Here is a 24464-nt window from a genome sequence, read left to right as displayed (position 1 = left end):
TGTCAGTTGGCAAGACAGTTGCAACTAAAAAAAAATAGTAAATGAAAGAAGCATTTGGAGTATGTGATTTGCAAATTCGTGCTTTCGTGCTCCCCCAAAAAGGAATAGCAAGCGTTGTCAGCTTTTCATCAACTGCGATGACGAAACTAAGTTACGTAGAAGCCAGTCATGTCGACGTGCGGCTGTGAAACGAACGCTTCTCGCAAAAGAAAAAGACAAATAAATAATAAATAAATGAGAACGAAAAAATAAATAAATGAAAACGCTATTAGTAAGCATGCTTGCTTCACATATGCTAAGCGCAGAAACGCGCTTTAATGAAGCGAAAAAGCAAGAAGAAATAGCAAATACGGAGAATCGCGTGCAACATATATGAGTGTTTAACACTTTGCGTGTGGAGTGCTAGTACAGAAACGCACTAACACCACGAGTTTCCTGCACACAGGTCACGGATGCCCTCATAATATGGCTCAATAAACGCCCAAATATCCATCTTTACTTTATATCTTCCTCGCTGATGTACTTGTGTGGCCGTAGTGATGTGAGTTACGTTGGAGATACTATAGCAGGGACTTTGTGTGATCTGAAACCTAAAAAAAAAAAAAAAGATGTCAGTGACGTTAGTGGCAAAGTCTCACCTGCATGCTTTTGGCTTATCGAAGTAACAAAGAGTTGCAGTTAACAGAACAACGTGCTATATAAATTTCCTAGGTCAAAACATCAAAAGACCCGCGGAACTACCATAGATGACGAATCTGCTGCGCACGCAGGAAGAAGCCAATGAAAAAAATTATCGCAAATAAGCAGCAGTGGTGCGAGACGTTGCAGCAAATGTCGCCTTGTGTACGAAAGGCACTTAAGACAACTCGAAAAGTCGCAGAAAGAATAAAAACAAATAAAACAGGCAGAAGAGAAGCAAAAGCAAGCGTTTATCTTTATTAGAACGTTAATTTGTTTATTTTATTTTTTGTTTTGCCAGCAGGCGCACGTTAAAGGTAATGGTGTAGTCAATGAAAGCCTTAAGAAACGCCCAATTTATGTGCAAGGTTAAATTGCATGTAGATGAGCGCTATAATTAATGTAATGAGTACAACAAAATAAAGCCATTGTCACTATACTTCTGTTAAAAGTTGCGCACCGTTGCGACAATACGTACATCGTTGGATGCGATAAAAACAAAAAAAGACATTTCGGCGGCAGCAACATAGTGTCCGCACGTTATGCATAGCGGAATTATAATTCGGAACGGTTTCCCAACGCGCTTAGTTGCACTTGTATTCGACGACAATTGCGAAGCCAGCGCTCTGCGTCGGAGCGCACAGCGGCGGTCGTTACGAAACGTTAATTGAACAAACGGTTTCGAAATTTGTGAAACACTACCATCTCGTACTGACGATCGTACTAAGGCTTTGTTGCTTCGTCCTTGCAACGCTGAACAAAGACCGTAATGCCGGGCGCATTTATCGACGTTCTACGAAGTATGACTGTTGCAACCACCGCGTGGTGTATTAAGCCGCATTCGAACTGAAATTACACCAATGTGAGCGCTGGCAACAGGGTTTTTTCAGAACCCGGTACTCGCAATGGCGCGATTAGTGAACTAAAGTGGTGTTATTTTTTTTTTGCGTTCGCTTAGCTTAATGGGCTTATATTAGGCGCTACAAATTGACAGGCTCGCCCGAATTCGGAGCATTGAAAGCGATAGCAAAGTTTAGCGTTGCGCTAAGTGCTTCTCACAACGCTGGCATGATGAGCAGCGCCTCCAACGGCGCTATAGTCGCCGGGTCCACCATGCTGCACGCGAGGAGACGGGAGTAAAAAAGCCACTGGCGTTTGCCACCGATCAAAGAAATAATTGTATAGATTTATCTTGACGAGTAATGCCTACTTTGCTCAGAACTATGTATTCAACATGGTATTGCATGCACACGGCTGCTAATCAGGAGTGCTAATCGAGAGTTTTAGCTCGCCGGTGTTCCAGCAAACGTAGGCAGTTTGGAAGGAGGAAATGCGAGCGCAGGCGCAAGCGGTATAGTGGCCGGAGTGGTGACAGCACCTGGTGGCGCAGAGTTCCACCAGACAAACACAGCTAATATTGCTGTTAAAGTGTATGTTACTTCGCTGGTGATGTAGGTAATCGCAATTACGCAGCGGCCCGAAAATTTACGCCAGCAGCGAAACAATTAGTAACTGCAATACTTGCCCCGTTTTAAAGGGGGTGCCAATAAATCATCAGCATCATCAAATTTGCGCCTCCGCTCACCAAGTGATCCGCCCAAACCACCTGCGTTCGCCGGTATAGCGGACACGCTAAATCTCTCCTACTTAGAGGTAGATCTAACGTGTCCGGTTATCCGGCAAGCGCGTACCGTTTGCACGGATTGTCGGATGAGAGGGGGTGCGTAAAAGGCGTAAACGTAAGCGGCCGGAGTGATGACGTCATCTGGCGGCGCAGAGTTCAACCAGATAAGCACGTATGTTGCAGTGCCCGATGCATGCTTTACCTCGCTGCTGGTGTAAATTTCCCGCAGTGGCGTAATGGCGTCCACAATTACGCCGGTGTCGAAAATTTGCACCAGCAAAGTGGACAGAACTTAGCTCCGTGTTTGCCTGGTTGAGCTTTGCACCTCCAGAGGGCGCCACCACTCCGGCCGCTTACGTTTACGCCCTCGCTCATCCGCCGAAGCACCCAAAACCGCCCGCTCTAGCCGGAATACCGGACTCACTAAAACTCTCCAACGTGCGCGCGCGCACAACGCTCTTGCGAACACCCGAATCCAGAACGCTCCCCCAAAGGTGTCAAGTCCTCTTCCCATCTGACAACGGTTCCCCTGTCTCCGGCAGAGCCTACTGAGCGGAGGGTGATGGTGCGTCCCCTTGGCTTCGTTGTTGTTCTTTCTACAGCGAAGCTGGTAAGGGTTACTTTCCCCACCGTCGTACCCGTGTGTAGACAACAATCCGGAAGATAGTTGTCGCGCGCCTAGGAGACAAGGCGTCACAGCTAGGCATGCGCCGTGGTAGAGGCCCAAACGTTATCACTCTGTGCTTCTGCTTAAAAGCGCCGGCATTCAAGCTGGCGCGCGCTTTCGTTCCTGTAACACAGAACCGGGCAGTTTGCCCGCCGTTGTTAAATTGATGGCTAAATAAAGCCATATTTTTTTGCTCAACCACTGCGCTGTCCTTCCGTCAGACGCGACAATAGTGCAATGCCGGGCCGACCCGCGGCGGGGATGACGCAGGCGCTAGCACTACCTCGTACGTGGGCCGATCCCAAAGATAGTGTACTGCCGCGCCGAGCCGCGGCGGAGGTGCAGTTCGCTATTAAGAGGCGCACATACACAGTTTCGCTGGTCATCCTTCTTCACAGAGTGGAAGGGCACTGAGTTTTTTCCGTATTATTTTTCATTCTGTTTCTTTTTGTTGTTGTTGTTGTTGTTGTTGTACGTGGAGGCCTTCTAACCCTCCACGTCATGGCCGCACGTGCATCGTCGATAGCAGGACAGCACGGCGGCGCCGCCAATGACGCGTTCGGTTACGGCGCGAATGCGCTTCGACCTTCCGTACAATGGCTATGACAACAAAGCGGAGGTTCTAGAAGAACGCACCGAATCGCGAAACTATTCCTGACAACAGCAGTGAGAACGTCTACAGTTTCTCAAAACTAAAAGGCACCCGGGAATAATAATAATAATAATAATAACCTTTATTTCTTTCCATCAACGTGATCATCCATCAAGGAATCGTACAATTCCATCAAGGAATCGTACAAATAACTGCGTGTACTGTGTACCGGTTTTGTCGGCTGCAAAAGCTTGCAGCGCCCAAACATTTGTTACTTTCAGCTCTGCTAACGCTTAAAACTTCGAATTCAACCGATAAATGTGTGCGTCACAAAAACTACCGAAGGATAATTCGGCATTGAGGCTACGTGCCAATAAAGGCTAAGGACAAAAAGACAGCTTGCCTCTCTGCCTTTCTAATATACGTATACACGTTGTCCGACATAACTTGAGCCAAAGTTTTAAATATGAGAGGCACTCCGGACGCGACTTGAAGCGAATGCATAATGTTGGCCCTGGCCTAGAGTTACTCAGGCTACTTTTCTTTATTTTCCGCTTAACTAACAGATTAGTTACGTTTAATTAATCAACTTTTTAAGTATTGGCTGCAGACCCCAAGTGTGATAGGCAAAGTTGTAGAGCACCTTGAGAAACCTCTCAATGAATTGTTTACAACACGATATATCTCACGTGATCCTTTTTTCCGTGTTCCAAAGAAAGACCGTGAAATATGAAAAAAATACCACGTGACAGGGCGCTTGCGCACTTTTATTGTGCGGCTCTCAAGCGTGCGATGGATAAACAAGGTCGGCTGCAGCGAGACTGGCTCGCGTCAGGGCGTTATGCCTGGTGTAGGTATCTGGGCATGCGGCTCTTATCGCATGATGGTGCAAATGTATGCTGCTGGCCGAGCGTTGCCGAAGCAATAAAGCGTCTAAGACCTTGTTCATCCACAAAATTGATATGCTACACATGAATCTTGAAAAATTTAGTAATGTGGAAATACAGCTTTTTCAGAACCCTTGTACACAACGTAAAAAATTCCCCTAAGATATGAAATGATATATCAAATTTGCCCTTCAATGGTCTAGTGGATGCTGTTTACAGAATCGCGATATCAGTTCTTGATTCAGAGCTATTAACTTGTAAACTTCGCGCTTCTATATTTTTCAAACTTCGAAATTTATGAAAATCTCTTTAACAAAATTCAAGCCCCAAATCGAAATTACGCTTCCAACAGTCACTGGAACTTGACTTTCTCTCTCAAATGCAACAAATTTAATTAAGATCGGTCCAGGGGTTATCTCAGAAAAACGTTTTTGCGTTTTGCATATATCTGAATAGGCCGCGTCGGAGATGGGCCCGAGCTAAAGCTTCCTCTTAAGACTGAGTGTGTTTTACCTATTTGTTTATTTAAGTAATTTATTTATTGCAACTTACTGCAGTGCCCAAGGTATATCGCATGTGTGGAGAGTAGAAAATACGGTGATGGCAATACTTTTATGTTAAGAGACTTTCGGATTGAGTGTGTTTTACTTATCTATATGAGTTTGCTTTAGGTTCGAGCGTGTAATTAGTTTGGAAGGTGCTGTATGTGATATCTTTCTTTCCGCTGAGCTTATGTATATATATATATATATATAGGCGCCAACAACTCCTAACTGTTACATAAAAAGGTTTAATTTACTTGGTACGTTCATTACCTACACTGTGTGTAGGTTTCGTACGACTTTGAGAACACTGTGACGTAAGCGCAGGCGCCAGTGAAAGAGAGAAGGAAGGAAAAACACAAAAAAAGAAAACAAAAGGGAAAGAGAATATGCGCGCCCGCGCATGCGTGCGCGTATTTGCGTCCCTGAGTGCATAATCTCAAACGGGATAGATACGCAAAGGACTGCACAGGCAACGTAAGTGGTACTCAAAAGAAATACGAAACTGCGCAGCGCGAAAGAAGGAACGCGAGCTAGTAAGAAAGCATAAGAACAAGCCCTGCGCATAAGGTCAGACGACAAGGCAAACTCTGGAGCCGCATTCGAAAAAAAGAGAGAAAAGAAAAGGAATCGGATGGGAGCAAGGAAAAAAAAAAGTGTCTCGGAGAACTCGGCAATAAACACGCCGGGACAGGCGGGATGGTCGTGTCGCCAACTTTCGCCATGTGCAAATAGAGAGGCGCTCCTGCGTGCCGCCCGAGAGACACCGAAAGACAATACGAAGATCTGGGCCGCGCAAAATGGCGGCCGCGACGGGGCTCCCGAATGCCGCCGCGTTGCCCTGGGAGACGTGCGTTTCGCCCAGGGATGCCTTTCTTCGGGGAACGCACTCCCCTCTGTGCGCCGTTCCGATATTGCCGTGTGGCGAAGTCGGACGACGCGACGCTGTCGTCTCGAACTGCTGCGGGCCATAAACATCCAATGCCTGAGAAGTCGGCGCGCAAGTATAGGTATAAAAAAGAATGCGTCATAAAACAAAAGAAAAGGAGAAAGAGACGGCCACGTCTGCGTCCCCCAAGTTGTTTTCGAGTTGTCTCTCTTAGGTTCAGTCGCGCGAAAGGGACATGTTTCTTTCAGTGTGCGTCACATTCTGTATAAGTAAGAAGGAAAGAAATCGGAGGTCAGAGGACAGAAGACAGGTCGAACAAACAAATCTAAATTATTCATTAGCGGGGCTGGCTTTCTTGCTACGTCGCGTTTGTTTATGCACGTGGCGCGTGCATTTGTTCGTGCTTGCTGAGGTGCAAGTGTATGTGTGTACTTCGTGCGCGAGAGAGTGAGGCACTTGCAAACCTAAGGAAACTGTTCAGGATCAACGTTGCTCTCGGTTGCGACAGATGAGGGCCACGTTTCGAACCTCCGGGATGCCGACGGCAGTCCTGCCGGCAAAGATGATCGAAGCGCACATAAACAGCCAGTATAATAAATGGGAAAACCCGGTAACCTGCTCAGTATCGAAATGGCCGTGACCAAGGCGAGATAAGATTGCGCTCGTGTCCCGTGTCGTCTGAAGATTCTTCGTGCGTACTCGTACGGAACGCAGAAGCGCGAACCGTACTGGCAACACAATGTAGGCATTACATTGACGGGAATCCGTAGACTCACAAAGCTATAGATGATCTGAAGCTTACTTTTCGAATGCGGACAGCTTGTGGGACTGCCCTGCATTCTCCGTCTCAAGAAACATTATACTTACAGGCTCGCCACCCAACAAGCGTCCAGGCAGCTGAGAAAAAGTACCACTTTCTTGACTATAGCTCGCAAAAGTATGGTGCACTGCCTGATACAGGATGCCAAGAGTGTACGGGGCCATGTGCCCTGAGAGCACCAGGGGAGCCCGGATTGGGTCTTTAGCTGCGCTGGAACTAATAAATATTCTTTCCTCCTCCTGCTACTTCTCCTGATGTGTATACAATGAAGAAGTCCTGAAGAAAAACCAAACTGTTTCTTATGAATTAGAAGAACAGCTTCTAATAAATATCATTTCTGGCCACGCAAATAATCAGTGCCTGCTCGAAAACCTTCGCGTTCGTACTTCGATCAAAACAGGAAAAAGCAAATGTGGAGCGTTTACTTTGCGCAAATTTTGAACTCGCACACATGCGCTCTCGTGAAGCGAAACAAATGAGACAGCAAACAGAAATCGGTCTCGTTCCGAGCGCACGCGCGCCCTCGTGTGCCGATGCATCAGCCCAGCAGACAGCAGTCGTATATGCCACGCTCAAACAAAGCCAGATGCCGCGCCCCGGAGGCACGCATACGCAGCTGAATGTTCCACGACGACCCGCAAAAAAAACTCCGGGAAATTCATATTTTCCCCGCAGAACGCTCAGCAACCTTGCGCGAGCACCCCGCAACCCCCTCCAGCGTCATCCCATTGCAGACTGCTCTCTCTCTCTCTCTCTCTCTCTCTCTCTCTCTTCCGTTCTTGCACTGTTTGACTTCCATACGAAAGTACGGCGCTACCCCCCCCCCCCCCCCCCCCCCCCCCCAGGCGTTGCCCCAACTTCGGCCTCCTTTCAAACATCCCCTCAACCTCCCGCCCCGCCTTTCTCCAGCTCTTCCCTGCGTATGCTACATCAGACTCGCCTCGTATCGACGTCTTTCCACATCTCCACGCACCCGTAACGAAAAAGCTGGCGGCTAAAGAACAAGCCAAACAGAGGCAGGCGTTGTTCATGCAAATCAAGGTGAAGAGCGAGGCGAGGAAGGTTTCAGCAAAGAATGGCCGCTCGTTTGCTTGGGAAGCGCGGCGTTTTGTTTGGCAAACGAGACGCTATAAAAGCGGCGCGGGACGCATGCGGCGCTGGGCATTCGGCCCCGTCTCGCACTATTTGCACAAGCGAAAATGGCCGGCGGCGGCGGGCTCGTCCAGCGCATCGCTCTTCGTGCAGGCACGTTCTGGAGATCGGCTCTTTTGCCACGTAGGGTGGTGAAATAAATCAACGCAAAAAGCGATTAGCAGCAATGGCAAAGCAAGAACGAACAAAAGTAAGTGCGAAGGGTAACCCGAATCCCCCCCGGAATGTTTGCTCTTTACTGCGGGGCTCTATATACCCCTTACACACTCGTGCAGCACGTCTCTCGAATGCGTGGCCCTAATTTGACTGTTTCTCGAATTTGACTCGCCTCTTAGGCTGTTTACAGACATTAGGCCAAGCCGTGACGAAGCAGGCCATACCGTTGAGAGGGAATGCCTTGGCAAGGCAGGGGTGAAACGTAGGGCAGCATTAATGCCCGAGGACACACGTAAAATCAGGTGGCTCTTTTCTAGAAAATATTTGAGCTTTCCATAAGGCAGCAGTAACGTGTTTTGTTGTGCTCAGAAGAGTTGGTTACGTTTACTGACGTTAAATCGCAGGTTATTGGCCAGAGCACGCAGACTGGTCTCGTTTGCTGCGAACCTATTGGACTGGTGTGTTCCTTGCGCTGTAGGAATAAAACCAGCAAGCAATGGATTATACGGAAGTCACGTCATCGACCTTGCAAGTAGAATCGGCCATTGTCAAAGCAGAGCTTCGTTTTCCTTATGACTATTCTCTCTCTCTCTTGTCTTCATCGGCCAAATAACTGGGAGTTGCGGACTAGAATGTCAGTCTACATAATTATAAACGAGTGATGTGGGCCCCACTCGCAAACCTCGTTTAAACATATGCAAACGCACGCAAAGAGGGAAGTCCTATTACAGATGGAGTGCTTCTCACTATGAAGCTGGAATTTCTGCCGGCATGTGCGCAAACCACCCTCGTTAGACTTACGATGAGAACGGGAATAAGCTAAATAAGGGCCCTAGGGTGAAGCTGTCGATGATGGAGTAGGCACTTCCGCAGTCTTTCGAAAACAATGTTACTTAGAACGCGGTTCCGCCTGGAAGGAGAGAAAGAAACGACGCCGTAGGAGAAACGTTGTCTATCCGTAATAGTTATACCGATCACCGCTTCTCTCTGCGAGCCCACGAGACGGACGAGCAGAAATTAGGTTCGCCATGAACAACGTCTGCCGAACGCTCGTTCTGGTATGGAGGAGACTGTTCTGCCGAGCATTGCAAGTTCTGTGTGCAGAGTGTACAGCTGCCGTACACCACGAGGCGCGACTTAGCTCTAGCATTTTACTCTTTCATACCTGTCATGAAGCTGCGTAGACACTGCTCATTCATCTTGTTTTCCCAAGTTTGCAGGTACTCCTAATCCAGTACTACTTACGTGGTCTCCCTAAATTGCTCACACGCGTCAGCGGACTCACCGCTAATTCCGTTAGTTCCTTCCCTACTCTCTCTCCCTTTCATCTTTGCTTTCCCCTTTCCCATTCCCCAGGTGTAGGGCAGTCAACCGGACGTTATTCTGGTTAACCGCTCTGCCTACTGCTTTTCTCTTTCCTCCTTTCCTCCTCCCTAAATTGCTCACTTAATGCACGCATTTCCCTGTGCTACTGTACACAAGGCGGTGCATTATTCAACGGCTTTCGGCGGTCGGTGATATCAACTTCATGGAACGCGAAAATGTAAACAAGGGCAGGTCGCCTCTTCATAAGGAAAGGCGCTCGCTGACGTCACGACGTTTATCTTGCAAATTTTTTTGATAAACTGTGCAACTTTTTCATGGGGAAATGATTAGAGTGGGTTGTTGTTACAGGTGGGGGGGGGGGGGGCAAAAGTTGGCGAAAACACATTGGTCGAAAAGGAAAGGTTCGAGAAAAAAACGTCAAAGGTCTGCGTGGTACACGCGGCACAGTCACAGCTTAGGCTGAAGGAGTGTCTCCATAGGAGTTCCGTTTTGGGCAGCATGCACTATAGGGTCATCGCGGCGAAGTCTGCTTGCTTCGTGTTCACGAGAACGAACTTAACTGTCCGCCCGCCTGCGGCTTGTGCTGCTCTCTCCACAGCGGTCTGCTGAGCCTGACGTTGCCTGGTTGTAGTCGCACGCGTAGCTGTTCAATTCGCTTCATCAGCAGCGGTTCGTAATTTACGAGGAGGCACCATAAAGTGTGCCGAAGAGTAAACGCAGGTACCGAGACTACGCGGCCCACATGTCAGAGCCCTTGACGCGTTTCACGATACGACGCATCTTCCACATGTCGTGACACCTGGTGGAAAACAACGCATCTGCAATGGAACGTCTGCACGTATCGACGCTACGAGGCGCACGTCTCACATACTGTGACAATTGGCAAGATACGATGCTAATGAAGATGATTTATTGGCGACCCTTTGGAACGAGGCGGTGACAAATAGTCGTCTAGGCCTGCTTGATTTCATCAGTTATGCTACACATGTTTTTCATTCTAGCATTTTGTATACATTTTCCTGATCTTATTTTTCTTCCTCAGAACCTCTCTACCTACCTTGTACCGCTACCTGTGCAAGCGTTACATTGCGTGCCATCTAGTGCAATAATATGCGACTGCAATGTAAAGTGTCACGTACCGGCACTACGCGGCGCGCATCTCGCATCGCGTGACTCGTCGCGCGCTAGGACGCATGTATAAGGCATGTTTCCGCAGCAGCAGCTAGCAGAATGTAGCAAGCGCTGGCATCGCGCAGTCGTAGAGTAGCTGACTTCCGCGCAAAGGACCCGGGTTCGATCCCGGTGGGATGCGGGTATGTTTTCCCATTGCTAGCAATAGCTGCGACGGACACTGACATCGGCGGTAGTGCCGCACAAGATCGCCAATCGAAACGACTATTGAAACGAGCCGATAACAGCTTATGCTGCCAAAGAAACTCACAGGGTTGTCTAATTTACGGCTTTTGACAACGTCGACTGGAAGCGTGCCCACATAAACCTTACTCCCTTTGTTTCACTTTTGTTTCCGGTGGTTTAGCCAGTACATAAATTGGCCTGCGAGAAAGTTAATTAATCGCGAATGCATCTAAAGGCCTTTGAAGTAGTTGGAAGTGAAAATGTGATAACTCGTATACTATTCTTGCCGTACATGCACTATCAGCATAAGTTCAAATGAGAATCACTCAAGAACTACTAGAATGTATGGCTGCGTTTGATGGTGTACCTGCATTTGTAATCGGGCCCTAACTGACGCTCCAAAACATACGTCCGGAACTGCACTAAAATTAGAAACCCTGGTGTGATGGCCTGGCGGACGCCTTTGTAATGAGACGCGCCTGGTATTCTGATCAGTTTTCTTTTTTTCTTGTTCGCCTGTAAATTTATGCTGATGGTAGAGATAAAAGCAACTAAATAGAACTGAAAGACACCCTCGCACAGATCTAGTCAATAGATTACGCAAGTGAAGGAAAAAAATGTACGCTGTCGAACGAATAACAATACATGAGAAAGTGTTGACCAGCTCATTCTATAGCCAATAGCTATACGACGATATTGCATCGAAAGTGAGACGATTGAGGTTTTAGTCCTCGGGATAAGAGAACGACGATGAGCGGCGCATTTCTGTTTCCGCCTGAACTTCGCAGTTTCTTCACATTTGAAACGTGTCGCTTTCTTATGCCGTCTGCCGATCGCTATTAAAGGCATTTGGCGTAAGATGAATATTTATTGGAAACATTTCCTAAGTGCAGTATTACGATATGCGTTCTTTGCCTTTTTGAGTATTCAAGCAGATAATTTCCTAACACATCGTCCCTATCTTGCCACGGCAGCCGCATTTCGATGGGGGCGAAATGCGAAAACACCCGTGTGCTTAGATTTAGGTGCACGTTAAAGAACCCCAGGTGGTCAAAATTTCCGGAGTCCTCCACTACGGCGTGCCTCATAATCAGGAAGGGGTTTTGGCACGTAAAACCCCAAATATTATTATATTATTATCGTCCCTATCTTCAGATTGCGTTGTCCTATCTTGTTGTTTCCAGAACTCAAATAATGCAGAAGGCGTCAAGTAAGATCACACGAAGTCCGAACACAGAAGGTGATGGTAAAAAAAAAAAAAGGAATAAGAACAACTACGTTAAGAACACGGGTGTAATAGAGGCAGCAGATGTGGCGACCGTAATGCAGGTTTTTTTATTGACTCCGGCACCACGCGACGTGAATCGATACGCGATCGGGACGGTCATCTATTATGCTTGAATTTATTTTTAAATGTGTACCGTCGATTGTTTTTCTTTTTTCTTTTGCTTTTCAGCTGTCTATCAGCCAGGTGTTGTGCTGTCCCGCAGAACAAAGACGTCCTACACATAAGCGCGAGCTGGACGTGCATTTAGCTCGAGAGTCCCAAGCCGCACCGAGCGCCCATCCCGTCTCGGCCGGGGACCCGAAACAGCCGCAGCGAGCATTCTCCGGGCCTCATCGCTTTTTTCCGTCCACGAGAGGGAGCGCGCGATTTAGAACTCGGGTCGTTCTCGAAACGTCACGGTTGTGCTGGCTTTCTGATCCCCCCCCCCCCCCCCCCCACGCCCTACTATCCCCGCCTTCTCGTTGCTTCCTCGCCAAACCACTTCTAGGCGTTGCATCGAGGCTCCCAGTCCCGCCTCGGCCTTTCTCTCTCAAAGACGCCTTATATATTTTATTTAGTACCCCCTCGTCTTTCATCGTGCGCACCGAGGGCTGCTTTACGAGCGCCCAGAAGGCGAGTCGGCGACGATGCTTCTCCCCAAATATCCGCGTCATAAGCGAAATGACGGGAAGCTCCGCGGTTCAGTATAGACACCAAACAACCAACGCCTCCCACTTTGCCCCCCCCCCTACCCTCCCCCCACTCCTGGCTTCCACAGAAAAGACGCCGGCGTCATATCCGCACAGGGCCCGGCGCGGTCTTCTGGAAACTGCCACGACCGTAAACATCACTGGACGCGTTGTGTATCTAGTATAATATGGTCTTTTCTTTTGTGTGTGTGTGTTCTCCTGCAGTGGTATCGTGGCCTCAGAGTGCGCGTGCTTGCCTCCTGAACGACGAACCTCTTGAGTCGACCGCGCCGTTCAGGTTATGAGCGTTGTTGAGGAGAGAGGCCGAAGCCGCGATCCGTCGAGCTTGAGACGATGAGTTCTTGTGGCTCGTCTGTATACTTTCCGCAATGATTTCCCTGGTTGGTAAAGCGTCCGCTCCGGGAAGGAGCGACACTGAAACGGCGATGAAAGCGACGGGCGTATCGCAGAATGCCTTCTTGATCGAAATTCGCTCCGATATATGCAGGGTGGGCCACGTTGATGGGTATCGCTGCGGCGGGAGACGTAAGCTTGCTTTTACGAATATTTGCATGCGCGGATGTAAAGTCGTTTAAAATATCACACGGACAATTTCTTAAATATATAAACTCTTGTTATATTTGCACTCCCGCTGCAAACAGCGGGAGTGCAAGCACTCCCGCTGTTTGCACGCTAGCACGTTTTCTTTTTTCTTCTTTGGGGTATCTTACTAGTAAGTAGTAATTGATCATAATGCGTTCGTGGAATTACATCAACACAAATGCGATTATTGCTGCTCATTGCCCAGAAGAAACAGAGCCCGTGTTCACGAACAGTTCGTACTTAAGGCCACTCTTCGAAAGAGCAGGCACCGGCTAATCACGATAGCTGACTCAATGCTAACGAAAGCAGCCGGACAATAATAAACACTCGTAGTAACATAAAAAAATAGATATGTGAATTTGGGCCACATGTTCGCAATTTATAGCTACAGAATGTCTGCTTTGGCCTCTGGGAAGATAAATCTTTAGAGAGCCGCCACGGTTTAAATGTTTTTGTCGTTAGTTGAGTGGGGTTCTTCATGGAGAGGTGACTGTGAATGCAGGAATACATTAACGTTAATGAGCGAACCACCATAGCTTGTACCTAGAAAAAAAGTTAAAAAATATGAAAGAAAGAAAAAAGCATAAGCCACATCGAGGTGCGCAAAAAAAGTGACCTCAACTCATGCGTCAAAGAGTGCAGAAGCAGCAGAGAATCTATGAAAACGCCCGCCCCGGTCGCTTAGCGGCTATGGGGTTGCGCGGCTAAGCATGAAGTCGCGGGATCGAATTCCGGCTCCAGCGCCCGTGTACCGTGCATTGGGGGCACGTTAAGGATCCCGGGGTGGTCAAAATTTATCCGGAATTCCCCCCCCCCCACCCCCCTCTACCGCGTGCCTCATAATCAAATCGTTGTTTTGGCACCTAAAACCCCAGAATCCAATTCAGAATTCAAGACTCTAAGAATATGCCTGTGTGTAAGACTGTCATCATCATCAGAAGCAGTACATCTGCACTAAGAGACGTAGGCATTTCCCATCTATATTCAATTACCTCTATTTGCTCCAACAGACTTCATCCCCATACCTGCAACTTTCCCGATTTCATCACACTACGTATAGTTCGCTGACGCATTCGTCACCGACTATCACAACCTACTATCGGCTCCGCGCACCGCATGACCAGTCCAACCAGTACAACTACGCTTCTTCCAAGTAATCTCAACGGGAATCTCCCCGTTCGCTCTCTAATTCACATCGTTGCCTTCATGCCTCTTAACTTTGCCCATACGTCACTCACGAGAAAGAATGATACTTGCTTATATAATATTATGAAATACAAATGTCAACGGGAGACTAAGCCCGCGATCCCTTTGCTGTTTCCGCGTGGACTAACTAGTGTATAGAAGACAAACTAAAGCAAGCGCATTTTTATATCTCGCTTTCGGGGTCGCAATATCAATCGCCAAACTCCAAACCAGCGCACAACGGTAGTCATTTCTCACGACCCGCGGCCGTCGCATTCTGGAGCTAAAAGCATCCCGAAAGACGCTAGCCCGAACGACGCAGTTCACGTAAAGAAGAGACAGGCAGAACCGCGCGTTCCCCCCAAGAACAGAATGCAGGCACGGAATCTCTTATGTCGCGGTGCGAGAAAGCGCCCAGGGATCCATGAGCTTTCCCGATCGCATTTCTACGACGGCCCACGCTGACGCTAACGGAATGCGTCGGCGGTGCCACATTCCGGCTCTTCTGCGCGCGCGATTCCGGAAGGAGGGTGCGCCTACCTTTCTTGGTAGCCCGGAAGCTGTCGTCCTTGTCGAGGCGCTCGATGCGCGGCACAAGCCGCGAGCGCAGCAGAACGCCGTTGTCGTTGTTGATACGCTCGATGGTGACGCGGAAGGCAAACTCCTGCTCGTCGTCCGCATTGTCGAACAGGCCTCCTGCAAAACGACAGAGAAAGAGAGAGAGAGAAAAAGACTTCGTCAGTCATAGATAGATAGATAGATAGATAGATAGATAGATAGATAGATAGATAGATAGATAGATAGATAGATAGATAGATAGATAGATAGATAGATAGATAGATAGATAGATAGATAGATAGATACGCGCTAGCTTGTGGAAAATGGAAGGGGAAGAGAAGTACAGCGAACGCAATTCCTAAAGTTTCATATAAGCTTACTGTAAAGGAAATCCAGTGTAGGGCAGCAAAGCGGATTTTTCTTTTCGTTGTGTTTGACCTTCTTCTCTTTCCCTTCTTTCGTTGCGCTCCCTCGAGTCAAGGGAGAACCGTCCCTTTCAACCAACACGGAAATAATGGGCAGTGTCGGTTTTTATTCGCCCATTTTTTGGCATGCGTCGCCCGCACTTTGCCTAGTGTTGTCTATTGTTCGACTCGAGTTCTGACTTGCTTTCGTTTTCTGTTCCTGTTTATTACCCGCGAAAGTTTATGACGGTTGGCTGCTAAAGATAGCCCCACGATCCCGTGAATCGTATATAAAGAAGCGCTAAGCGATAGAGCGATACGAATTTAAAAATTCTGGCAAAATACATCTCGCGATGAATATCGATGATAATGCAATTGGTACTTAGGCAATAGCGCGACACATCGCGCTGTCAACGCCGAAATGTCAACGCCCGTTTCTGCAGCTGGGCTCCGCTACCACACTTCTCACTGGACACGTTGCGCCCCCTTCCGGCACCGCCACGAAGTATGCACCTGGGGCGTGTGTGAACAAAAATTCGGGCATGCTATTCTAAGCATATATTAAGCGGGTACGACGCCGCCTAGCACCGGATCAATTTAAAAGATCTTTTTTGTTATTCAAGAGCGGCACGTACCGAAGTGCACATGCCCAGGAAACCAGGTTGACATCGAAGAAGTTCAACTATTGCTTCATATCCAGCTACCCAAGTTGGCCCGACAGGTGGGTTGGATTTTTGCTCCCTCCGCACAGGGGCGCGATGATCCAACCATTAGACCATGGAATATCTAGTAACCCGAGTAGCCGGGAAGTACGGTTAGAGACAAAGAAACGTATAGGTATATAGATAAACCGTGGAAAGTGCGCGAAGTACACTAAGAGTGCTAATCGCATTAAAGTAGATGTAATACAAATATTTCACTAGCACGAAAGAAACACTACATAGGCACTGCAAACATGCTACAAACTTAACATAAGGTTGAAAATGTATGCGAATCGTGGGTGATCAAGATTCTGCGCATGACACGCGACGAGCATGAGTAGTTTGATATCTGTGCAGTCGCAGTTCAAGTTTTCATCAAAGAACGTAAAAATGTCACGACAACGTAGCTTCGTATCGTGGCACTGCTTCCAGGATGTTGGTCATAGCTTTGTTTGTGTTTCGATTTTACGGCGAAGCTGGTACTGCGACTACAATAGCCCGCAAACGCCTACGCAAGTGCCGAACAACAAGAATTACTGGTGTATGTGTGACATTTGCAATTCTCCATGTCTAATCGAACAACCAAAAGCTGTGGTGTTCTGCCAATTGCAGGGCCCATTAAGGACAATGCGTGCGCAAGGTATTAAGGCTTCACTGCAGAAAGCTATAGAAGATTTCGCAACTTGCTTACGAAGCCATTTTCAGGTTACAGATAAGCTCCGTAGGAGGACTCCTCAGTCTCTCGATTTGAAAATTTTATAGCTACGCTTTATTTACTCTGGAGAATAAGCTCGTTTTATTTAAAATATTTGGGCAAATGAGTGAATCGCAAGGAATCGGTGACCTTACAGTCCAAAGCTTGAAGAAACGAACTGTTTAAGAAATGCACACACCCAAGAGGGGCGCATTTAACACTTTCTCCCGTTGAACTAAAGTCATCAAAATTGTCGCCACACGAAGCGCAACCAAGTTCGTGAGACACGGGTACTCGCAACTATCATGGCGTGCCCCCAATTACAACGCTGGTTTAGCTGCCAAAAGCAACGTGTCAAGATACCACGCACGTTGTCAAAGTCCGTGCGCTACAGATCAAACACGTCAGTTTGGGTTGTACAATCATTGGCCGCGTCAGAAGTAATTTTCCATTGGCATCCTAAAAAACCATATGAGAGCTCAGCCTTGTATTGCGCTACACTCTGCTTTTTACTGTGTGTCAAGTCTTGGGTCGTGCTATTTTCGTTTTACAGCGAAGCTGTTTATGCGGACCATGTGCCGTCATTGTCGGATTTCGCTAAACACGGGGCCACGTCACCTAGCGGGAAGGGAAAAGAAAAGCTTACGAGGGAAAAGGGGGCCGGAGTGATCCCTTTCACCCTGTCAGAACGATGTCTTATACGCGAAATCCAATACGTATGGTTGTCACACGGTGAATTTTCGGCGTTCGAGCCAGATCGGCATCAAATTTATCGACGATTCATACCACCCTGCCGCGAAAGAAACAAATCTGATGCTGCCGGTTTGCGGCCAACGAACAGTGCACAGCGATTGAAACGCGATACTAAGAGCGCGTGGCTGCGGACATTTCTTGGCGCCAGTAAGAGCGCGCATTCCATTCCAGCTACAACTATGGGAAGACCACGAGTAGTGCGTACTATGAGGGCGAAGTTGCCTACCGCGAGCGTCAGCGAGAGTTGGCTCGTGAACGGGCTCGTCGTCTTAGGGCCAACCCCGAGCTGCGCGCCAGAGATGCCGAATTTAAACGGCAGCGCCGGAAGGCCAATCCCCAAGTGCGAGCCGGAGACGCGGAAACACATCGGCGGCGTCGGAATGGAGAACCCGGGCTCCGCGAACGAGCACCTCTAGAACGCCCTAACCTAGCTTCGCTGTTCGACCATCTTCACGGACTGGAAGGGGCGGTGATTTTTTTCCCCCTTCTTTGTCTCTCTTTTTCAAAGCATGAAATGCTTTTAGCTCCCGTTGTCAACGACCTTCAAGTAACCTTGAGCCAGAAGCTAGAGCCGCTGCCTGGGCACTCTCAAACGAGAACGTACGGGCAAGCTGCGAGAACAGATCGTCGTCATCCGGCCAATCAGTCAAGACCGCACTACATACGCGAGTTGCTTCCCAAGCAAGTTACAAAAAATATTGCTTCGGAATTCTCCCAAATGTTTGTTCACATTATCACTCAAGCTTTAACTTCCAGTACGCTGAAATTTTATTTGCCATTGCCGATAGCGACGTTCAAAAGGCAGATACAGGGTACTACACACTTGACCGTCATATTTTGGCGCCGAGACAGTTGACTGTGCTTTCTTCAAAGCCAGCGGTCCGTGAGGTCCGCGGCGCGTGAGTCCAAACTGGTAGCGTCCGGCGCACCGCGGGTGGCTGTTTGACCGAGACGAGACTTGCAATGAGGTTCTGTCGGTGAGAGAAAACTATTGCGTCCATATGAATCAGTGCACAGTATAGCATAGTGCGGTGTGGCATGATGTTGCGTTGCGAACATGCACTACACTCATTTTAAAGTTGTGGCTAGTATAATCTCCAACCAATCTGCTTTGCCGGTAGCCATCTCATGCTTACATCTGTTCTAGATTACTGGAGAGCCAGCATTCTTCTTTTAATCAAATGAAGACGCACTGCTTATGCCAGAATACCCGTTGTAGGCTCGTAAATTGAAAACAGCATTTTCAGCACGATTACTCTTACTATAGGTAGAGTTGAGGTCAGGTTGCTTCAAGTTGAAAATCTCCCAGTAACTCATACTGGGGTCAATTCAACATGCAGCGGCTGAGTACTTATTCCTCGGGATCCTGTAACATGCACACAAACTTGGGGAGCATACGAGCTTTTTTTTTCTCATTCCGCCGGCGTGCAAATGGGACCACCGCAAAAGGGAGCCGAACACGCAACTTATGAGCAACGCAACTCCACTGATTGATCACCGCACGCCCCATAGAATATAGAACAATCGACAAATTTTTCTTATAAGAGACCTTCAAGTGTATTCATACCATAATGTCAACTACAAAACAGTATTTAATAATAAAATTTGCCGGCCGCATGTTTTACGAGAGAAAAAAAAGTCGTAATTTCACCCGAAAGGCCAAGCATTTATTGCGATAGCAAATTAGAGGACAGCTATACGAAGTAAGGGTAGTAGTTTTATCGGCCGTACAATCTTGTAAACATAGGCATATTATACTCGCGGACAACTTTCTGTGACTATGAAGGGAAAGGTTCGGGCTCGTGGTTGCTTCACATGTGCTACCATGCCAAGTAGTCCGGCAGAGTTTGACAGTGCTTTTGGTTGCTCGGCAACAGACGCTGAATCGACCCATCTTCCACGTGCGAGGGTTTCGCGTTTGCCCAGACGCGGAAGGCAAAAGCCGCAAATCAAGTAAAACTTTACAAAGTATTGAACGACCCTACCTGTACACTCAGTGGTGTATTCTGTCTTATTTAACTGTGGTTAATAAGGTGCTTGTGTTTTGTGTTCCACAGCCTAAACTTGCGAGCCTTAAAACACGGGACTCTTTTCAGAAGTGCTCTCACATGTACGCGCTTTGAGTCCGTGGCTTTGTGTTCATAGCCACACAAAGTTGTCCGCGAGTGTAACTAAATTAGCAAGCATGGTGTCACGCGCACACAAGCCAACGTGAACACATCTAACTAAATGACCGCGGAAACTCGCTGTCGAAACGCTCCAATCTGGAAACGCGGCTGCAGCAGCGAGCAAATTGACTTTCGTGCAGCCGCTCGCACCAACGCGAACTACGCCTATAAAACGCAGGTCAGCGCGGATTCTGTGCCCGTCGCAGATGGCTTTACTAAGTATGGACAGCTGGGCTAGTTGGTTGTGATTGGCATCATGAAACATCGTTCCAGCGCACAATTGAACACCAATTGTGCGCAGTAACGATGTTTCATAAAGGCAGACGGCTTTCAAGATATAGCGGCCCGACCTCGGCCGTCTGGAGTAGAACGCGCCCCTTCACCCTACCTTTGCCGCGAAGTTTTGCCGCGACGGAAGGCGATGCGCTTCCTCTCCGCTTTCCGCCGTTGCGTGTGCGAGATTGAGCCGCGACCGCCGGCTCACCCTCGCACGCTTTCGCTCGCCCCTACAGCGTAAGGCACGCGGCGACGAATTTATCGCCCGTGAACTTTATGCGGAACCTCACGCCGACGGCGACGGCACAAATGCGCTTGAAGTGTCCATATAATTGCTATCGCAATTACAAAAAGAAAAGGTGTGGTCATACAGCACGGAACGAGCGAAGCTGGCCTTTCCGACTACGATAGAGATAAAGAAGGAAGAACCGTGGTAACGGGAGGCGTCGGGAGGCCAGCGCACGAGGAATAATAGCCAGCGGGTGCGCGAGACAGGCGTAGAGAAAAAGAGAGAGAGGGCGGACAGAACGAGGGAGAGGAGGAGGAAACGAAAATAAGCACGAAGAAAGGAGGAAAACGAGGGTTCGATTTTCCGATGTTTGCTCGCCGGGATCCACACGGCATCGTCGTTCGTCGCCGACGTCGCCGCCGCCGTCGGTACATTTGCGCGCTTCATGAGGCACGCCGGCGCGGCTCGCCTGGCCGGGCAAACAAGCAGACGTAATGCCGTTGTGCTGCTGCACCGTTGACCGAACTTCGGCCGTGCGAAGCGCTGATACCGACTGGCGCGCCGGTGGCACATCCGGAGGACCGACGGGGCCCCGTCCTTATACACCGCTCGCTTTGTTTGGCTCGCGCTTCTTGCCTCCGCTTTGTTTTTGTTTTATTTTGCCTCGTTTCCCTCCTCTTTGTTATCTGCTCGCCTCTCAATATGCGCGGGCACCGTGCACCGCCCCGATCGCACATTTACGTATTCCCCCCCTCTCGGATTACTTTCGGTACATTTTTTTTTCGTGTCTTTTTCTTTCTTGTTTTTGGTTTCTCGCTTCGTTTGGCTGGGTTTTATGTCGTTTGCCGATTGGCCTTGCATCTGTCCCTACTTTTTTTTCACTTTTCTTTTTCTTCGAGACTCGCGCATGCTTCAGCTACTGAACGCTAATTTGCGCGCCGCACACACATTGAGTTGTTTCCACAGAACGTCAAGCAGTTTTTCTTCATTATCGAAGTGTCAATAAGACCGATTTAGTCACTCTATACTGGTAGCGGCTGCACCTTTACGCATAATGGTAACAATCGTAAAACTAATTGTAACATTTAATAAAACATCACAGATGTAATATATATATATATATATATATATATATATATATATATATATATATATATATATATAGAGAGAGAGAGAGAGAGAGAGAGAGAGATCAGGGTTAGGCAAAGACTGTGCGCACTATTGTGCCGCCGACCTCGATTATTTTTTTACAAAGCCAATAAAGGTTCAATGCACCGCGGTGACTGGGCGAAGGTCAGCTGTCTGTGCCGACGCTACTGGTACACCGTCCCCGACGAACATTGGCCTACAAGACTACGTAGGCAGTTCTCGTGCTTTTAATGCGGTTGGCACTTGTAGAGTACTTCACGCCCTTTCCAGGGTCGGTCGGTCGTCTCTCTGTTGGCGCTAGCTTTCGCGCGCGCCACAGATGCGTGGGAATGAGTGCTTCGGAGCCTTTCGTTCGTGATGTTGACGCGCCCCCCTTCCCGCTTCCGCCAAAAAAAAAAAAAAAGAAAAGGCAGCGATTTCTTTCCCCTTCTTTGGTCGATGTTTCGTCACGCGGCCACGCTAACCCGGCCGATCAAGCGGTGCTAGCTCGACGCATGGCCCGATGCACACCGCTCGAAAGAACCCGTGAACGCTGGAGGGAGGCGTCGATGGCTTCATTACCGCCCGTAATATAAACATGACTGCGACGCAACCGATCAGCGGAAAGCAATCGAGCCGTTTCGAGCAAACGGAAGCTGCTAAACCAGAAAGCAGGTCGAATGCTCACTTTGGTTTGGTAGCTTCGTTGAACCGATTCCGCTTCGCGATGTACAGTTCTCAACGCGACCTCAATTGTGTACCTATCTGCCAGCAAAAGTCGTTACCCGTGCCTCTAAACATTGCGAAATCTACTGGGCAAGGCTTTTGTGCAGATCGGTTGATCGTGCTAAGTGAACTAAATCAAGACGTATATTAGGCCAAAAAAAAAAGGGGGTACCCCGTACCTCCACCACTTATAAAACCGAGACTGACCAAGCTGCCGAGCGCTTTATTATTCCAAAAGGAAACGTGCCAGTTCATGCGTGGAGAAGCAGAAAAATCAGTGATGATAATGGCTTTTTTACATATGAAAACGTTGAAGTACGTTAATAGTGCTTACAATACTTTGGTTACTCCTGACAGAAAAATATATGAAACACAACTCCAGATGCAGCTTGAACGATCATGTATTGCACGTTACGATTAGCTCTTTTGCAAGACTATTAGGAAACTACAGAAATACATTTTCACACACGAACTTATAGCAAGAGGCTAGGGAAGAGCAGGGGAATGTGCGTTTGAGGAGCGATGAAGTTAATCAGGGTGATAAGGAGCAGGTGCAGAGTGGTTATTACGATAACGTCACTGTGGAGATTTAGTGCAATGTAAACTGGCACGTTTTGACTTTAGATACAGTGATGAGAGTTAAATAATTACGAGGTGGAGAATCAGTAGGATAAGGCGTCAAAAGCAAATTTTAAATGTATTGGTATTTAGTAAGGAACAGGACTGCTATTAAATGATGTGAGTTGAAATGTTTATTGCGGTACATGAAGCAACAACTACACCTGTGCAATTGCTTGCTGCACTAATCTAGGGACAACATCCAGAAAGTTTCTTTTCAGTAATCGCTGTTCACGATCATTGCTGTCTCGTTAACCCGCCCATCACGGTCATGTAGAATGGAAGCCTTAAAGCCGGACGATGAGAAGAGGCCGTCACGAGTTTTCGAATGCGGGTCATGGTTCTACTCCGACCGGAAACTATGGTATATGGATAAGCACGATAACATTTCCGTGAAAAAGGCTTCAATTTAGTGGAAGTCCCACATTTCCTGCGCACTTAATGTGTTCAGCTGACTTGCAGGCAAGCGCGTCTTACAGTAACAGCTAGGCCCACTTACTCAGATACGGCTATTGTTTTTGAAGGAGCAAACTTTTACTCTTCACCATTTCAACGATTACGTCGTACTTGCTATCGGACCTGCATAGGGTGCAATGTACAGAAGGCTAACGACGTGTTCCTTATCTGCTTAGCATCCTTCAAAACCACTCTAATCGCTTGCAGTCAATCTGATTTTGCCTGCAGTCGTGAACGATATACCTGGAATCACAATGAGCTCCACTCGACTTTTCCGATCGGCTCACAAAGCTTCATAATCACATGTTGTGTTTACGGCATTCAATTTCATTACAATAATTTGTTTTGAGCTGCCAACAAGCGTAAACAAACGCCTAGAAAGGTCGAACAAAATATCTTCCATACAAAATTGATGGGTTCGCATAAAATCAAAAAACGAATGTTCGTTTTGCATGAAGCAGCGGTACGTTTGGTGCCGCGGAACTTTCAAAGGATACTTTTCAGCCGTCCACTAATGGGCGACACTCGCGGGAAATGTAAATGCAAGCCCAACAGTGGCTGCCGGTGGCATCTAGGCTCGCGATAATCACACTCATCTTCGTTTCAGCTTTCGAAGCCCAGTGTTGCTTTTTTGTATTCATCCTATTATCTTCCGTTTTGACACCTTTCAACTCGCTCCCGCGGATATGACACGCGCGAAACTTTTAATTCCCCTCCGTGGCGCCTTCCCTGACAGGCACCGGAAGAGCCCCCCCTGCGTCGTGCCTGGACATGGTATCCGTGGCCTGCGCAAGCGTTTGCCTGGCATGCGCACTGGTATCAGCCGAGAGCGCTGCAGGTCCAAGGCGTTCTCATTTTGCATTGCTTTTTGATTTCTTTCCTTCTTCGTTTCTTTTCTTTTTTTTAAATATATTTACGCGGCGACTCTCCCTCTTGATACTTTAACTCGCGACTAGAATCACCGCTCCTCGCCCCGAGAGATCCGGGTCTGCTTCGCTCCGCATGCTAAGGAGGAACGTGAAGATCACGCTTATTTCAAATTCTGAACCCGCTGTAAGCCGGGGCGCATCATCATTTTTCGTCAAGCTATCCCTCCGCTTGGCGAAGGCCCTACGGAAGAGCGAAAATTTTTCTGCTTCCCTTGTTTTACTTCGACACAAAGTCTCGCAGGAGAGGTTGAACGTCGACCCCTACGTTGAATGACGATGTTTTTTTGCAACAAACGCACATCGTTATTTTAGAACGTGATATCGTGATAACGGTACTCAGTTTCATACGCGTATCTCCTATGGTTGCGATGCGGCTAGAGCATTGTCCTGC

At 48.1% G+C, this 24464-nt stretch overlaps 1 protein-coding gene across 1 annotated transcript in view; it reads right to left on the bottom strand.

The window, feature by feature from the left end:
- The window catches only part of LOC142585539 (glutamate receptor ionotropic, kainate 2-like), a 371129-nt gene that overhangs the window by 187450 nt on the left and 159215 nt on the right, over positions 1–24464 (bottom strand). Inside the window, exon 2 of the mRNA XM_075696355.1 lies at positions 14974–15129. Coding sequence (XP_075552470.1) covers positions 14974–15129 — 156 coding nt within the window. The remainder of the gene's footprint in view (positions 1–14973; positions 15130–24464) is intronic.

This window comes from Dermacentor variabilis, chromosome 6, assembly GCF_050947875.1.
Source record: "Dermacentor variabilis isolate Ectoservices chromosome 6, ASM5094787v1, whole genome shotgun sequence".
Classification (NCBI taxonomy): domain Eukaryota; kingdom Metazoa; phylum Arthropoda; class Arachnida; order Ixodida; family Ixodidae; genus Dermacentor; species Dermacentor variabilis.
The sequence above is the reverse complement of the archived record's forward strand: the minus strand, read 5'-3'. Positions and strand labels throughout refer to the sequence as shown.